Here is a 15,112-nt window from a genome sequence, read left to right as displayed (position 1 = left end):
ATCAGTCACCAGCTTATCGAAAAGATCAGTCACTAGCTTATCACAGAGATCAGCTACCAGCTTATCGCAGAGATCAGTCACCAGCTTATCGCAGTCACGCTTCGTACACAGCACGGGGAAAGCACGGGGACACAAAAGTGCTGTTTGCAGTGACATCAGGTCAAAACCCTGGAGGCCCTTTTTTCTAAATTGAAAATTTATATGGGGGCTTCCCTAGTGGTCTAGTGGGTAAGAGTCTGCCTGTCAATGCAGGGGACACGTGTTCAGTACCTGGTCTGGACGATCCCGTGTGCTGCAGAGCAAAGAAGCCCCCACATGGCGGCTGAACCTGCCCGCCTGGAGCCCACGCCCCACAACAAGAGGTCACCGCACCCGCCCGCCCGCCACAGCTAGGGAAAGGCTGTGTGCACAGTGGTGAAGACCCACTGGAGCCAAAAATACAATAAAATAAAAAATAAATAAATTTTAAAAATAACATATGGAAACATTAAGGGCCCGGGCTATCTGAAAAGCAGGCAGCATACCACGCCCCTGACTGCAGGGACGGACCCTGATGCCCAGCATCGGCCGGGAGGGAAGGCTGACAGCAGGCAGGGCTGCTCAGCTCCGCCCCATCAGGCTGGCGAGGGGTCTCCCATGGAGACAGCAGTTGAGTGCAGCCCCTCTGCTGGGAGCCTCCCTTCCTGGGGCGAGGCTGGGGCTCCTCATGAGAAGACAGACCACCTGGCAGGGGCCTGTGGAGGCAGCACTTTCGGCCTAGTGACAAGCAGTGACGGGAGATGAGCCCCCCAGCCCCGGCCTGGGCTGGGCCCCCCATCGCTGCCTGTAGCCCCTCCGGGCCTGCCCCCACCTGGACGTCCCCTGTCCCTCTCCCGGGCACGGGCCCTCCCGTTGCTCTGTTGCCTGCAGCTCCAGGTTCAGCCTCACCCCCTCCCGCTGTAGCTCGGTACCCGCCTCACCATCGCGTGGTGCCCCCCCAAACCTCTGCCTGCCTGGCACGACTGTCTGTGCGCCATCTGCAGGTGAAGGCGCCGCGGTGGGGCAGGGCCCACTCTGGCCCAAGCTCCTCCGGCCATGAGCTCCGAGGGCCTCCTCTGGGGCCCTGGGTGTGAGCACGGGCCATGAGACCAGCCTGGAGGGAAGGGAAAGGCAGCGAGGGGCCCCGAACAGGCTGGATTCGCAGGATTTGCTGCAGGCCAGCGGGGCCTGGGCGAATGGGCGGGGCTGGGCGAATGGGCGGGGCTGCGCAAAGGAGGGGCCTCTGCAGACCTGGGTGCAGCGAGCAGCCTCCAGGGCTCCAGCTCGGCACCCACAGGGGCCACGCCAGGCCAGACGGAGCTCCAGGGACAACGGCTGGGCGGCCTCAGGGCATGGGGAGACCTCTGGAGCCAGTTCTGCTCTGGGCGCACAGCAAGGGGACCCGCCTCCTGGACCCCCACCCCCTCCCACGGCCCCCGCCACGCCCCCCCGCCCCCATGCCACACTGGGCCCACCACGCTGACAGGTCCAAGGAGAGATGCCCTGGGCTTCGATCAAGAGGCTCCTTCAGCACGTGGTGAGGTGGCGTGGCAAGCGGGCAAGGGGCCTCTGCTCAAGTCTGCAACCCGCAGCGGGCGCAGGACCCAGAGCCCCTCAGAGGCACCCAGCCACCCAGGGACAGCTCACCAGGAGACCCCGCTGCCGGCCTCACCTTGGGCAGGTCGGTGACCCCTCCTCTTCTTTCCCCGGCACGGCCCATGGGTCCAGATGGGTCCCCCAGGCCGCCCAGGAGTGGACCCAATCCAGCGGGGGTCCGGAGTGCTGGGTGGGCTCAGCCCCCCCTTCCCCCAAGGCGGACAGTCCCCCCAGCCCCCTGGGAGAGGCTGCCGCCTGGGCCAGACTGTGCCCTCGCCCTGGAGTCCTGTAGGTGGGCTCTGGCGTCTCCGCCGCCCCGGGTCGGGCCCCTGCAGCCCGCCGCCTCCCCCTCTGCGGGGAGCCTCGCCCTCCTCCGGCCGTTGGGCTCCGTGTCCAGCACCTGCGGGACCGCGGCCGGCAGAGGGCGCTGGAGGCCCGGGGCGCTGTCTGCGCGGCGGCCGCCGGGCGCCCGGGCCCGTGCGAAGCCGTCCAGAGCCCTGCCCGGCCCCCGCCACCCCCGTGGACCCTCCTGCTCAGCGTCAGCTCCCACCCCCAGCGGACCCCCGCCACGGCCGCTCCAGTGAGGTCGTGACCCCAGTGCCGGGGCGGCCGTTGCAAGAAGCGGGAGCGTGGAAGCCCAGGTCAACCCTGGGGGCTCCGGAAGGGTTAGCCCGCGGGCTGGTTTCGGATTCCGGCGCCAGGACTGTGTATGATAAATTTGCCTGCTGCTAAGTTGCTCCGACGTGTCTGACTCTTTGCGACCCACTGACAGCAGCCCACCAGGCTCCTCTGTCCACGGGGTTCTCCAGGCAAGAATACTGCCATGCCCTCCTCCAGGGCATCTTCCTGACCAGGGGTCAAACCCGAGTCTTTTACTTCTCCTGTGTTGGTCGTGGGGGTTCTTATCCACCAGCACCCGCTGGGAAGCCCCGACGATGAATTCATATAGTTTTAATTTGTTCCAATAGGAGCAGGAAACTAACCTGGTCCCCAAGCTCACACTACCCAGAGAGCCACGTCCCAGCAGAAAGCACAGAACTGTAAGTGAATCACAGAGCTGGACCTTCGAGGCCTGTCACCGAGAAGGGTGGTTTGTAAGGGGGTGCAGCTTTGGTGCCCAGGCTACTGCTTCCGGCTGGGGGAGTCGGAAAGACACCAGTGACAGATGCGGGGCACGTGCCTACCTAGTCCTACAGCAGCGGAAGGACGGACGGACGGACGGACGGACGGCCCAGAGGGGGACGGCAGGAGGCTGGGTGCTCAGCGGGGAGTGCAGATGGGACCCCAGAGCCCCCGCTCCCAGGAAAGATGAGCAAAATCTGGGGGGATGGTGGGGTCACAGACACCCCCCCGCACCAGGAGCAGCGTGACTACAGAGGCTGGCCACTCATCCGCATCACGCGGCCAGATGGTGACACAGTTTCAGACACGGGTCTGGAAAGCACGCTGGGCAGTGAAATAAACCTGGTAAAAATATAAAATGAGCGAGTCCATGTGTATACGGCTCAAAATCAGTGCAGACAAATTTGGGTGGTAAAACTATAAAAAAAGGCGATAAAAGTCATGAGTCAGGACGGGGGCGGGGCATGGCCGAGTTTCCTGCAGAGGAGGCTCCTGTTTCTTCCTCTGAAGGGCACAGGACTGTTTCATAAAGCTGCACTGATGTTTTAGGCTTTTGGGGGGTATAAATGTTCTATTTCTTAAAAAAAAAAAAAAAGTTTTTTTAAAAAAAGGAAGGACCAGCCCTCCCCCCAGAGCCTGGGGTACCTCCGAGCTGGAGGGTGAAGGTTCCAGCAGCTCTGACCCCGGCTGACCCTGCTGCCTGCCCACCCACCCAGGCACTTGCCCGTCCTCTGTCCTGTCTTCAGGGCCTGGGACCTGTTTTGCACACTCCCCTGGCTGCTGACTGGAGCCCACGTGCAGTCAGAGTACACCACTCCCAGGACAGGGAGCCCTGGTCGGTGGGCGCAAGGCCCAGGTGAAGGTTGTTGTCCCTGCTGAGGCCCATGGGCCCTGCGTGGGCACGCGTGGTGCCCGCCGGGGAGTCCCTGTGGGTGTCCGGCTGGCTCCACGAGCCCCAGCCGCCCTGGAGGCCTCGCAGAGGGGCTCCAGCGACTGTTCGGCAGACAGTGACCTCAGAGTGCTGGAGTTTTCTGACTCTGACCCACGGACCCCTTCTGCTCCAGCTTCAGTGTTCAAGTGGGGTGTCTGTTTACCGACCCTGCGTCCTGAGTTTAGGGGCCCTGGGAAACCTGACTTGGAAATCCCAGCAACCGCCCCCGGTGCCTGTCTCACGTCAGCTGAGCCGGGCAGGCCCTCTTTCCAGGTCATGGGGCCCACGCTTCCCTGAGTGTCCGAGGGGCCGCAGGAGAGGACAGAGGACTGCAGAGGCCAGATTCTCCTGCCACGGCTCAGCGACCGGAAGGGACCAGCAGGGGAAGATGCCCGCAGCAAGGACGAGGGAGGAGCAGCCATGTCAGGCCGTGAGGAAGGTCCCGAGGGCCTGCTGGCTGCTCTGTCCACTGTCCAGGCCGGGCAGGCCCGCCCCCAGGATGGCCTGAGGAGCTGCCATCAGCTGACAGACACCAGCTGGTCCATGCCCTTGTGGATCCTGGGTCTCTGCGGATGAGATCCGCTGACGTGAATGGAGGAGTCACTGCTCCTGGGCCCCCCATATCCTCGAGGAAGGGGGGTGCACTTGGAGGAGGGGTGGGCTGGAGACCTGGAGCAGGCCAGGGCAGTCGGCAGCAGCTGGAGTCCAGATGAGGATGAGCGCGTGGGTGCAGGCCTTCAGCCCAGAGTCTGTCGGAGGGGCATCCCCCCTCCAGGTCCAGTTAGCGCCCCTGGTGTTGGTCAGGACTTTGAAACCCGAGAGATCAAGTCAGTGATTTCAGCGCGGGTGAAAGAGCCACCCATGTACATCGCCCGAGGGTGCGGCTTTGAGAGCCACCGACGTTGCCTCTGAGATGCAGATCCTCACGTCCAGCTCGCATTGACCGGCAGTGGGCAGAGGAGGGTGAAACCCTCAGGAACTTGACGCCTGGAGAAGAGCTGGTGGACGAAGGCCTGGGGCCGTGTGGGGCGTGGAGGACGCCTGCCCGAGCCCCGACCACACCGTGAAGGTGCTCCAGGACAGGCTCCTGTTCAGAACGTGGTGCTGACTTAGTCGCTCAGTTATGTCCGACTGACTCTTGGGAGTGCAGTCCGCCAGGCTCCTCTGTCCGTGGGACTTCCCAGGCAAGAACACCGGAGTGTGAACACTGCAGTGTGAACACCGGAGTGTGAACACCGGAGTGGTCTCCTATGGAGACCAGGAGGCACGGAAACCCAGCAGCCCGGCGTGTCCTGATTCTTGGGGGTAGGTCCCAGCACGCAAGGCTGTCTGCTCGCGTTTAGCTGACAAGAGCCCCTGTGTTCCTGGGCCAGGCCTGTGAGCCGGGCTGGGGTCCGAGGTGCGGCCTCACAGGGTCCTGCTCGGCTCTGAGCCTAGAGTCCTCTGCTCCCAAGGCCGCACATGGGGCCGTGTGGCTCCACCTGGCCCAGCGCTGGGTCGAGCATGTCCCAAGCTCCCAGCTGGCTTCAGCCTCTGCCCTGAGAAGGGGTCCCGGGCAGAGGGAGCCCTGGGGACCCCTCCCTCCCCTGGGCAGGGCCATCCAGAGCCTGGGCCGACTGCCTGTGGACCATGGACGAACCAGGCTGTGGGCACCACCAAGTGGGCTTTTCAGACCTTGAGACAGGAAACTACTTGGGGGCTCTGTATCGCGAGGGAGGGCAGGCTGCAGAGTCAGGACGTGGCTGCACACAGCTGAATCAGTCCAGAACGCCAGCGGCCCCAGCCAGAAGCTGTTTGATGCTGAGGTTTCGGTGGAGGCCTTGGGCCCGGGATCCCCTGTTGAACGCTCCCCCCGCCGAGATGGCGGTCTCGGGAGGCGGTCTTGGTTGTAGGGTGGAGCCCTCCGGAAGCGCTTTTCCGGAGACCGCGGAGAGCCTCCTCGCCCTGGCGCTGTGTGAGAACACAGCCGGAGATGGGCCTCGAGGCCCAGGAGGCCGGTCCCGCCTCGTCTGCAGCTGGTTCCCGCTGCTCGGCTGCTCTCAGATCTAGTTCCCAAAGGTCCCTGTGCGATGCCCTCGAGCGCGCCCCTGCCCTGCCAGGCCCCCCACGTGCGACCCGCATGGCCCCCTTGTGAGTGCGCCTGCATTTCCTCCCGGGCTGTGCCAACCACTCACCCGGCGGCATCCGCACTCCTGGGACCCCCTCACCTCCTTGTGAGCCTGCACAGACTGTCCCAGACTCAGCCTGAGGGTCTCCTCCCCCTGCGGCCTCCGGAGGTCCTCCTGCAGAGCCAGCCACCACCTCCGCGCTGAGCACTGGGATGGGGGCGGGACCCGGGGGTCCCGTGATGATGGCTGAGCCTCGGGTCCACAGCCACACAGCCACCGCCTCTATGCTGAGCAGTGGGACGGTGGGGTGGCCTGGGGGTCCCGTGATGACGGCTCAGCTCGGGTCCACAGCCACACAACCACCGCCTCTGTGCTGAGTCCTGGGATGGGGGCCCCGGGGGGCCCGAGATGACGGCTCAGCCTCTGGGCCTCACGTCAGAACACAGAGTCAGCCTGCTTTCCGCCAACAGCAGCTCAGATCAGCGTGGACGTTGTGCACTCCAGGCCCAGTTAAACAGTATTTACTGACTTGCCGTCACCTCTCGATCGTGGTTTCCACGTTAATGAGAAGGAGCTGTGAGCCCAGGTCTGAGGACACGGGCAGGGCAGCCCCCCAGGTCCTGCGGGAGGACGTGGCGAAGCCTCCCTTGGATGAGCTGCGGAGGCTGCTGACAATGTCCCCTGGGTGGGAGAGCAGGGAGCCCCTCCTGCAGGAGCAGAGGGAAGGCCCGACCCCCAAGGCTGAGGGGCGGCACCTCTTCATCACAGGTAGTGATGCCCCAAAAGAAAGCCCTGGGCTGGGACTGACGGGCCAGGAGCCCAACTCAGACTCAGTTCATAGCCGTCTGGGACCCACGAAGGCCTCGACTCTGCCTGGTGACCCCTGGGAGGCCTGGGGCCCGAATTGAGATGCTTCCTGGAGGCCCCCTGAGGCCATGCCCACCCACCCTGCTGCCCCGTCCCCCACAGAGAAAGCAGATGCTGACTTGGTCCTGCACCCACAGCAGAGCCTGCGGGGCCGCCTGCCCCGGCCCGGACCCTTGCTGAGCCCCGGCCTTGCCCTCGGAGCTTTCTAAACATGGGAGGGATGAAGTGGCTCATTCCCACCCCTGGGATCAGGGTCTCACCCTCAGCCACGCGGCCCTCCACTCAGGCGGAGCTTCCCCGTCTCTACGGTTCTCAGCACGGCTCTAGAGCAGACATCCCCTCCCTCCACCGCCTCCTGCCGAAAGCCTGATGATCTGGGGGAAACAGCACGATCATAAATGATAGTGGGTGGAAGAAAAGGCCTCGCGATGAATGAAGCAAGCCCTCAGCACACAGACCTCTGGGTCAGCAACAGCAGCGCCCGGGGGAAAGTCACGCCATGGGCTCTACAATCAGAACAGACAGGTCTCAAATTGGGAATCTGACTTGATTCTGTAAAGAACCGGGGAAAAAAAGAGCGGACTGAATTCAGATCAGCAGAAGGAAGGGACTAATAGAGACTACGGCAGAGATAAATGCAACAAGGCGATCATTAGTTAGCTGCTGACGATGCAGTGGGACAGCCCTGAAATCTCTTTGTGCCCCAGTGTCCTTATTTTGTAAAACAGAAAGTCATCTTCCCTCTGAAGTGTGTGAAAGCACTTTGTAAACTATGAGATCTTATTAAACTTATTTTATGTCAGACATATTTTCTGTTCTAAACAAACTGCCAAATAACTGTAAAGCCCACACCGGCCCCTGGGCAGAGAGCCTGTCAGAGTATGTGCTCAATAAAGTCCCTGATTTCAAAGAAGAAAAAAAACAGAGAAAGTCAATGAAATCAAAGTTAGTCCTTTAAAAAGCTTAACACAATTGGCCAACTGTTGGCCAGACTAAGAGAAAAAGAGAAGGGCTAACGCAGTCCTGCAAGTCCTCGCCAGGGCATTGGGGCAAGAAGAGAAAGAAGAACATCCAGACTGAACGCGAAGCAGTAAAACTCCCAACGTGGAGAGGAAACCGTGTGTGTGATCCCAAAGGGCCCGCTGAGAGTCCCTGGGGCTAGCAAGCAACATGAGCCGCCTCGCAGGACACACGCCAGCAAACAAGGTCAGCTGTGTTTCTGTACACAAGGGGGCTTCCCTGGGGGCTCAGATGGTAAAACAATCTGTCTGCAGTGCAGGAGACCCAGGTTCAATCCCTGGTCAGGAAGATCCCCTGGAGGAGGGCATGGCAACCCACTCCAGTGTTCTTGCCTGGAGAATCCCATGGACAGAGGAGCCTGGTGGATTGCAGTCCATGGGGTCGCAGAGAGTTGGACACGACTGAGCGACTAGAGCACATACATAAGCAATGAACAGCCTGAATACAAGATTAAAGAAACAATCCCGTTTACAACAGCATAAAAATACTAAGGAAATAATTTAACCACGAAGCACAAGATGTGTGCACTGAAAACTGTAAACTCTCCCAGGAGGAATGAAAGGCCGTCGTGAGCGCAGCGACACCCTGTGTTCATGGACTGAAGACCGTCAGTAACCTTAAAATCCGCTGGGTCACAGAAAAAGCTAAAGAATTCCAGAAAAAATCCACTTCTGCTTTATTGACTATGCCAAAGCCTTTGACTGTGTAGATCACAACAAACTGTGGAAAATTCTTCCAGAGATGGGAATACCAGAACACCTGACCTGCCTCCCGAGAAATCTGTATGCAGGTCAAGAAGCAACAGTTAGAACTGGACATGGAACAACAGACTGGTTCCAAATAGGGAAAGGACTATCTCAAAACTGTATATTGTCACCTGCTTATTTAACTTATATGCAGAGTTCATCATGCGAAATGTTGGGTTGGATGAAGCACAATCTGGAATTAAGATTGCTGGAAGAAATATCAATAACCTCAGATACGCAGATGATACCACCCTAAGGGCAGAAAGTGAAGAAGAACTAAAGAGCCTGTTGATGAAACTGAAAGAGGAGAGTGAAAAAATCTGACTTAAAGCTCAACATTCAGAAAACTAAGATCATGGCATCTGGTCCCATCACTTCATGGCAAATAGATGGGGAAACAATGGAAACAGTGACAGACTTTATTTTGGGGGGCTCCAAAATCACTGCAGATGGTGATTGCAGCCATGAAATTCAAAGATGCTTGCTCCTTGGAAGAAAATCTATGACAAACCTACACAGCACATTCAAAAGCAGAAACAGTACTTTGCCAACAAAGGTCCATCTAGTCAAGGCTATGGTTTTTCCAGTAGTCATCTATGGATGTGAGAGTTAGACTATAAAGAAAGCTGAGTGCCAAAGAATTGATGCTTTTGAACTGTGGTGTTGAAGAAGACTCTTGAGAGTCCCTTGGACTGCGAGGAGATCCAACCAGTCCATCCTAAAGAAAATCAGTTCTGAATATTCATTGGAAGGATTGATGCTGAAGCTGAAGCTCTAATCCTTTGTCTACCTGATGCGAAGAACTGACTCATTGGAAAAGACCCTGATGCTGGGAAAGATTGAAGGCGGGAGGGGAAGGGGATGACAGAGGATGAGATGGTTGGATGGCATCAGTGACTCGATGGCCATGAATTTGAGTAAACTCTGGGAGCTGGTGATGGACAGGGAGGCCTGGCGTGCTGCAGTCCGTGGGGTCACAAAGAGTTGGACACAACTGAGCGACTAAACTGAACTGAATAATGTTAAAATGCTAACGCTTCTTAACGTGCTCTCCAGATTCAGTGCAATCTCTACCCAAAGTCCAATGGCCGTTCATGCAAAAATAGAGAAAACTATTTTAATGTTAGTGTGAACCAGTGAAGTTGCTCAGTCGTGTCTGACTCTTTGCAATCCCATGGACTGTAGCCCCCCAGGCTCCTCTGTCCATGGAATTTTCCAGGCCAGAATACTGAATTGGGTAGCCATTTCCTTCTCCAGGGGATCTTCCTAACCTAGGAATCGAACCCAGGTCTCCCGCACTGCAGGCAGATGCTTTACCGTCTGAGCCACCAGGGAAGCATAATGTTAGTGTGGGATTTCACAAATGTTTTTAGTTCTCATCAGAAAGCCGCAGAACTGAGTTGGGAGGACTCGGGGCTCTGCCCAGCCATGGGGCCTTCCCTGAGGCCCAGCAGGATGTGGCGTGCTCTGTCCGCAAGGGGCCTCGCAGCACACTCCTCCCGGGAGGTCCCAGGAGCTAAATCCTTGCTGCAATTGGTGAAGCACAGGTGACTTTCTCGTCCTGGGGGCTCAGGATGCAGTGAAGCGATGCGCCCGGCGGCCCGGCGAGAAAGCCCCCTGACAAGGATGCTTCTGGGTGGAGGAGAAGAGGGTGGAGGCTCCAGGGCAGAGTTCAAGCCCCAGCGGCCCTGGAGGGAACGTCTCCAGCCCCTGACAGTTCCTCCTGGTCCCTGAGGTCCCCGTCATCAGCCTCTGTTCTCTGGAGAAGGTCCAGGCCTATCACACCTGCTGCCAGCCCCAGGCCAGGCTGGGCCAGAGAGAGCAGCTGGGCAGGGGGGCAGGCAAGTCTGAAGCAGACGCCCCCTCTCTGACAGCCACACCCGTGGGGGTGTGTGCCGGTGACCGAGGGACCCTCGGGGCCACTGCACTGGGTGGGCGGCCTTTAGCACCAGGCTTCTTGTCCCAGGGGCAGCAGACGCAGGCGGGTGGGCGGCAGTGGTCCCCAGGAGGCACTGGGGGGAGTGAGCTGTGGGTGTGACCATGCAGCTGGGCTGGGCCCCTGCCCCCAGGACACAGACCCACAGGGCCAGCCTGGTTACATGCATTCAGAAGCCACCGCGTAAAACCACAGCTTGCTCCACCACCAGGCAGCCACCAGGCAGCTCTGCAATCAGTTTCAGCTCCGGAAACGGAAACACATTTTGAGAGTGATTTTTAAACCCGGGGGCCTCCCTGGCAGGAGATAAGATGAAGAAATCTCGCCTCCCTGGCCCAAGCTGCAGCAGAAGCCACCAGCCCTGGCTGCCACGTGGCAACGTGTCTGCTCCACGTGAAAACCAGACAGTGTCGGGAACGGGGGTGGGGCTGGGCCACGATACTCACTTAAACAACAGCGTTTTTATCTGCCTCACTGGACGCCTGCGGGGCGGGCGCTCACGAGGATAGGCCAGTGGCCCCTCAGGTGCGGAGCCCACTCCGGGGCGGGGGCCTAAGCACCCCCCGCCCCTGCCCCGTCCAGGCCACGACCCCAGGAGCCGCTGCCCCTTACGGGACCACTTGGGTGCAGCTGTGCTCGGGATCCCAGGCCAGGGCCCCAGACACCCAGCACCATCCCGCTCAGAAGCTCAGCCAGCCTCTGGTGGCTGAGCACCTCACAGCGGTCAGCAGGGCTTCCAAGGCTCTCTGAGCTCAGGCAATGGCCTGGAGACGGGCCACTGATGGCGCTGGGCAGCGGGCACCCAGGCTCCGGCCACACAGGCTGATCTGGGCCTGGCTCGTGCTAACAGCCGATTTGGATTCAGTCTTGGTTTGGGAAATTGGAGGGCATAGGACAGCAAAACAGGGATTGCTGTGGACAGCTGCCTAGGGACGGGCGGGCCCGTCCTTGTCTTAAAGAGCCGAGACCATGCCATGGCATCTCCTGAGGGGCACTCCTGCTGCAGCCCAGACGGATGCTTCCAGGGCATCCCAGCCGCATTCTGGGGTCCCCTGGGGCATCCCAGGCAGCATGCTGGAAGGATGTCTGGGGGTCCCACTGGCCCCAGGCCTGGTCCTACCACGTCCACCCCGAACCTTCCCAGTCTGAGGAGGAAACGGGAACGACCAGCTGGAGAAGGAGCCCCATTCAAATCCACTTCCAGGCCGCACGGTCACCTTGAGGTCAGGTTCCCTCTCTACTCACCGAGACCCGTAAATAAACCAAAGCCGAGACCAGGACCCTGGCCCAGCACAGAGCCGTGTCCACGCCTGCCCACCCACGGCGGGCACCGGGGGCCTCCGCGCACTGACTCAGTGGCACCAGAGGGCACGAACCCCACACCTGGGCATTGACCCTGTCCCAGCCCCACCCCACCCCGGCCCCCCAGCCCTGGCCACCTGGGCCTTCGATCACCCCTGGGCCCAGGCTTCCCCATGGCCAGCTTGCCGAGAACCCCCAGGAAGCCCAGGGCTGGGGATCAGATGCTCTGGGTACCTGAGCAGGGGCTGCTTGGGGTACGGCGGCTGGCCTGCCCCTGGGCACAGAGGGGCCTTCTTGGTCACCTGCTTGTAGATGTTCCTGGCGGTCACTCCGATCCACAGCAGAGTGGAGAGTGTGGAGTAGTGCAGCACGATGCCCACCTGGGGGAGGAGCCAGTGAGAGCCTGCCCGCCCGCCAGCGCCCCCGCCCTGAGTCTGAGCCCCGACCTTCCCCCTCTCCCCCAGCGCTCCTTCCCCGAGTCTGAGCCCCTCCCGTCTCCCCTGCCAGAACCCCTGCCCCGTGTCTGAGCCCCTCCTCGGCCCCCAGCGCCCCTCCACGTCTCCCCAGCGCCCCTTCCCCGTCCCCCCAGGACCCCTGCCCCGAGTCTGAGCCCCTCCCGTCTCCCCTGCCAGAACCCCTGCCCCGTGTCTGAGCCCCTCCTCGGCCCCCAGCGCCCCTCCACGTCTCCCCAGCGCCCCTCCCCATCCCCCCAGAGCCCCTTCCCCGAGTCTGAGCCCCGCACCTCGTCCTGCTACCCCCTCCCACATCCTCAGGAAACAGCTCAACAGCGACAGGAAGTGGGCCTGGCAGGGGCCCTGGGGTCCTGGGGCAGACACCACCCTTCACAGGGACTCAGAGCTCAGGGAAGATGCGTGGGTGGCCGGGACCCTGAGCCAGCTCGGCCTCCTGCAGGGAGCTGTGGGCACGCCCCCTCCTCCTGGCCCCGCCCCCTCCTCCTGACCCCCGCCCCCCTCCCTCCTAGCCGGGAGACTCCGTTTGCTAGGGGGCCATGTGGTCAGCTTGGCTCAGCTCCCGCGGAGCCTGCCAGAAGGGAGGGGCGGAGGCGCGGGGGTCTCCAGGATGCTGTGCCTCCGGGATCAGAAGCTGAAGTTCACTCCTTGCCTGTCCGAGTCTCTCGTTACTATGGAAACAGCCCCGACGCCCGTGGCGGCTCCGCTTTAGCTAATTGGGCGTTCATTCCACACCCCATCATCGCCATCCAATTCTGTAGAATGAGGCTACCTTTGAAGTAATGACCTGACGTTTTGCGATGACAGGTAAAATATGGCTGTGATTGTAAGGACGCCAGTGTTTAAGGAGTACCGAGATTCCCTAAACAAAGGTAACATCGCACCATTGTAAGGGTTTATCACATGCAGAGTTCAGCTTCAACTTGTGAGAAAGCCCCGTAAGGACGGGTGGGACTGTTGTGAGAACGCTGGGCTGTGTTTCAGTCGCTGCCCGCGCGGAGGGGAGCGTCCAGGCCTTCTCTCTGCCCGGTCTGGGCCTCGTGCCTGGGAGCCTGGAGCCTGTGACCCCCTCGGCCTGGCCGAGAGAAGGGGTGGACCGCAGACGCGTCCTCCGGGTGGGGCCTGGGCCGGCCCTGGCCCCGCCCCCGCCCGTCTTCCCCGAGCGCCGGGACCGTGCCAGCCTGTGGGTGATGGGAAGCAGGACCTCCCCGACGCCAGCCTCAGGTGGACACGTGCAGAGGTCGCTGCAGGGCCGTCACGCTTCCGTGACGTGCCAGGCTTCCGCGGGGCGTGGAGCCGCTGGTGTGCGTGGTATCGCAGCCTCCGCGCAGCGCGCCTGGCTCTGGTCCCATAACGACCACCTCTCCTCTCCAGCCGCCAGCTCTGGACCCCAGCGCCCATCACGGCCCTAGGGCGTGTTTCCCTGCGACGTCCGCCGGTGTGGGGGCGCTGCTGGCTGTGGGCACTGCTGTTAAGCCCAGGTGGTGGGGTGCAGGGGTTGGGCACAGTGGGCCAGTCTGGCTGCCGGCCAGGGCAAAACCGCACTGGCGCTGACGAATCGTCCCGTGACAGGGGCGGCGGGGCGCCCGGAGTCTGCAGCCGGCAGGACGGCCAGCTGTGCGGGTTCAGTCTGAGCCGGTCCAGAGGCGGGAGGTGCCCGCCCAGGACACTCAGGGCTCTCCCTGCGCAGACCAGACGTCTGTCCGTCCGGTGCAGGCTCTCGGGGATGGACAGGGCAGACGCTGGGAGGACAATCCGCTCTCCTTGGGCCGCCGCTTGAACATTCGTATCACGCAGAAGCACCCTCACAGACGCCCTAGAAGGATGTATGACCGAATGTCTGGGCACCAGGGCCGGTCAGCTTGACACTGGACAGTGAGCTTCACACCTTCCAACCGACCTGGCTCTGAGCTGTGCCCTGGGGTCCCTCTCCTCCGGCGAGTGTGGGGTCCACAGTCACGGCCTCCTGGCCCCGCACCTGCTCTCTCTCCTGACTGTTCCTCCCGGTGAGCCTGGCCTGTGTGCCACGGGCCCTCTGCTGGAATCTTGTCCTCTCTGCCTCACACCTGGGCCAATGCTTGTCTTCAAGTGAGCGAGTGAAGCCGCAGCTCCTTCTGGAAGCGTGGACTCAGAGCTGAGGGGAAGTTGTCACCACGAGGTGACCAGCAGGACTTCTGAGGCCCTCCAGGCTTGTCTGCCCCCGCCCATGACACACTCAGGGGTCCAGCCTGCTGGCCTGGCCTGGCCTTGGCTGCCACAGGGATGCCTGGCCCCTGAGCCTCTGTCTGGGCAGGAGGCTTGGGGACAGTTCCCGAGTTGGGGGCTCCTGGCCGGGCTCCCGGGGCTGTAGGGGTCGTGATGACCGGAGGTGCTGAGGGGTGGCGGCCTCAGGTCCCAGGGCTCCCCAGGCAGGGTCCCCACACACGGGCAGCAGTGCAAGTGTGGACATAAAGGTAACAGTCCATTTTACTGCTTCCAGACTGCTCTGCGTCTCAGCAGATGTTCAGAGGCGGATGGCAAATTGGATTTCCCGGGGCTGCCCCGGGGGTGTTTCTGCACTATTGAGAGACCTCCAGGAGCGTGTCTGCCCCGCGTGTGGTTCAGGGATGTGCTGGTGACTTTTCTGCCAGAGTCGGCCTCCCGGTGGGACGGTTGGCATCCACACGGGTTTGTGGAAAGCTGACTTCTCTTCTGTGCTCAGGAGCCTGGGGGCACTGGAAACCGAGCCCTTAACATCCTGCCGCACAGGCCTGGCACCTTGTTTGCAGGGGGAGCATGTAGGGGCAGGAGCTCACAGCCAGTTCCCCCGAGGCACCCCTGCCCAGTGGGAGCAGACTCCTGCCCTCTGACGCCCAGGAGTTGCCAGCAGCTGCCGTTGGTGCAGAAGGACAGGTCAGTTCGTGTGGACAGAGGAGCTGAGGTCAGCGGGCACACATGGGAGCCAGGGAATTGGGCTGAAGCAGCCCCCATGGCTGTCAACACACTCTTGTTGAATT

At 61.3% G+C, this 15,112-nt stretch overlaps 1 protein-coding gene across 2 annotated transcripts in view; it reads right to left on the bottom strand.

Annotated features, from left to right (window-relative positions):
* The window catches only part of ADGRA1 (adhesion G protein-coupled receptor A1), a 35,437-nt gene that overhangs the window by 9,504 nt on the left and 10,821 nt on the right, over positions 1-15,112 (bottom strand). For both annotated transcript variants that reach the window (XM_086379078.1, XM_086379079.1), the window contains exon 5: positions 11,881-12,026. In XM_086379078.1, coding sequence (XP_086235204.1) covers positions 11,881-12,026 — 146 coding nt within the window. The remainder of the gene's footprint in view (positions 1-11,880; positions 12,027-15,112) is intronic.

The sequence above is a fragment of the Bos grunniens genome, chromosome 26 (assembly GCF_055505025.1).
Source record: "Bos grunniens cultivar Pamir isolate PY7600 chromosome 26, Bosgru_T2T1.0, whole genome shotgun sequence".
NCBI lineage: Eukaryota > Metazoa > Chordata > Mammalia > Artiodactyla > Bovidae > Bos > Bos grunniens.
Note: the sequence above shows the minus strand (reverse complement) of the source record. Positions and strands in the feature narration are given on the sequence as shown.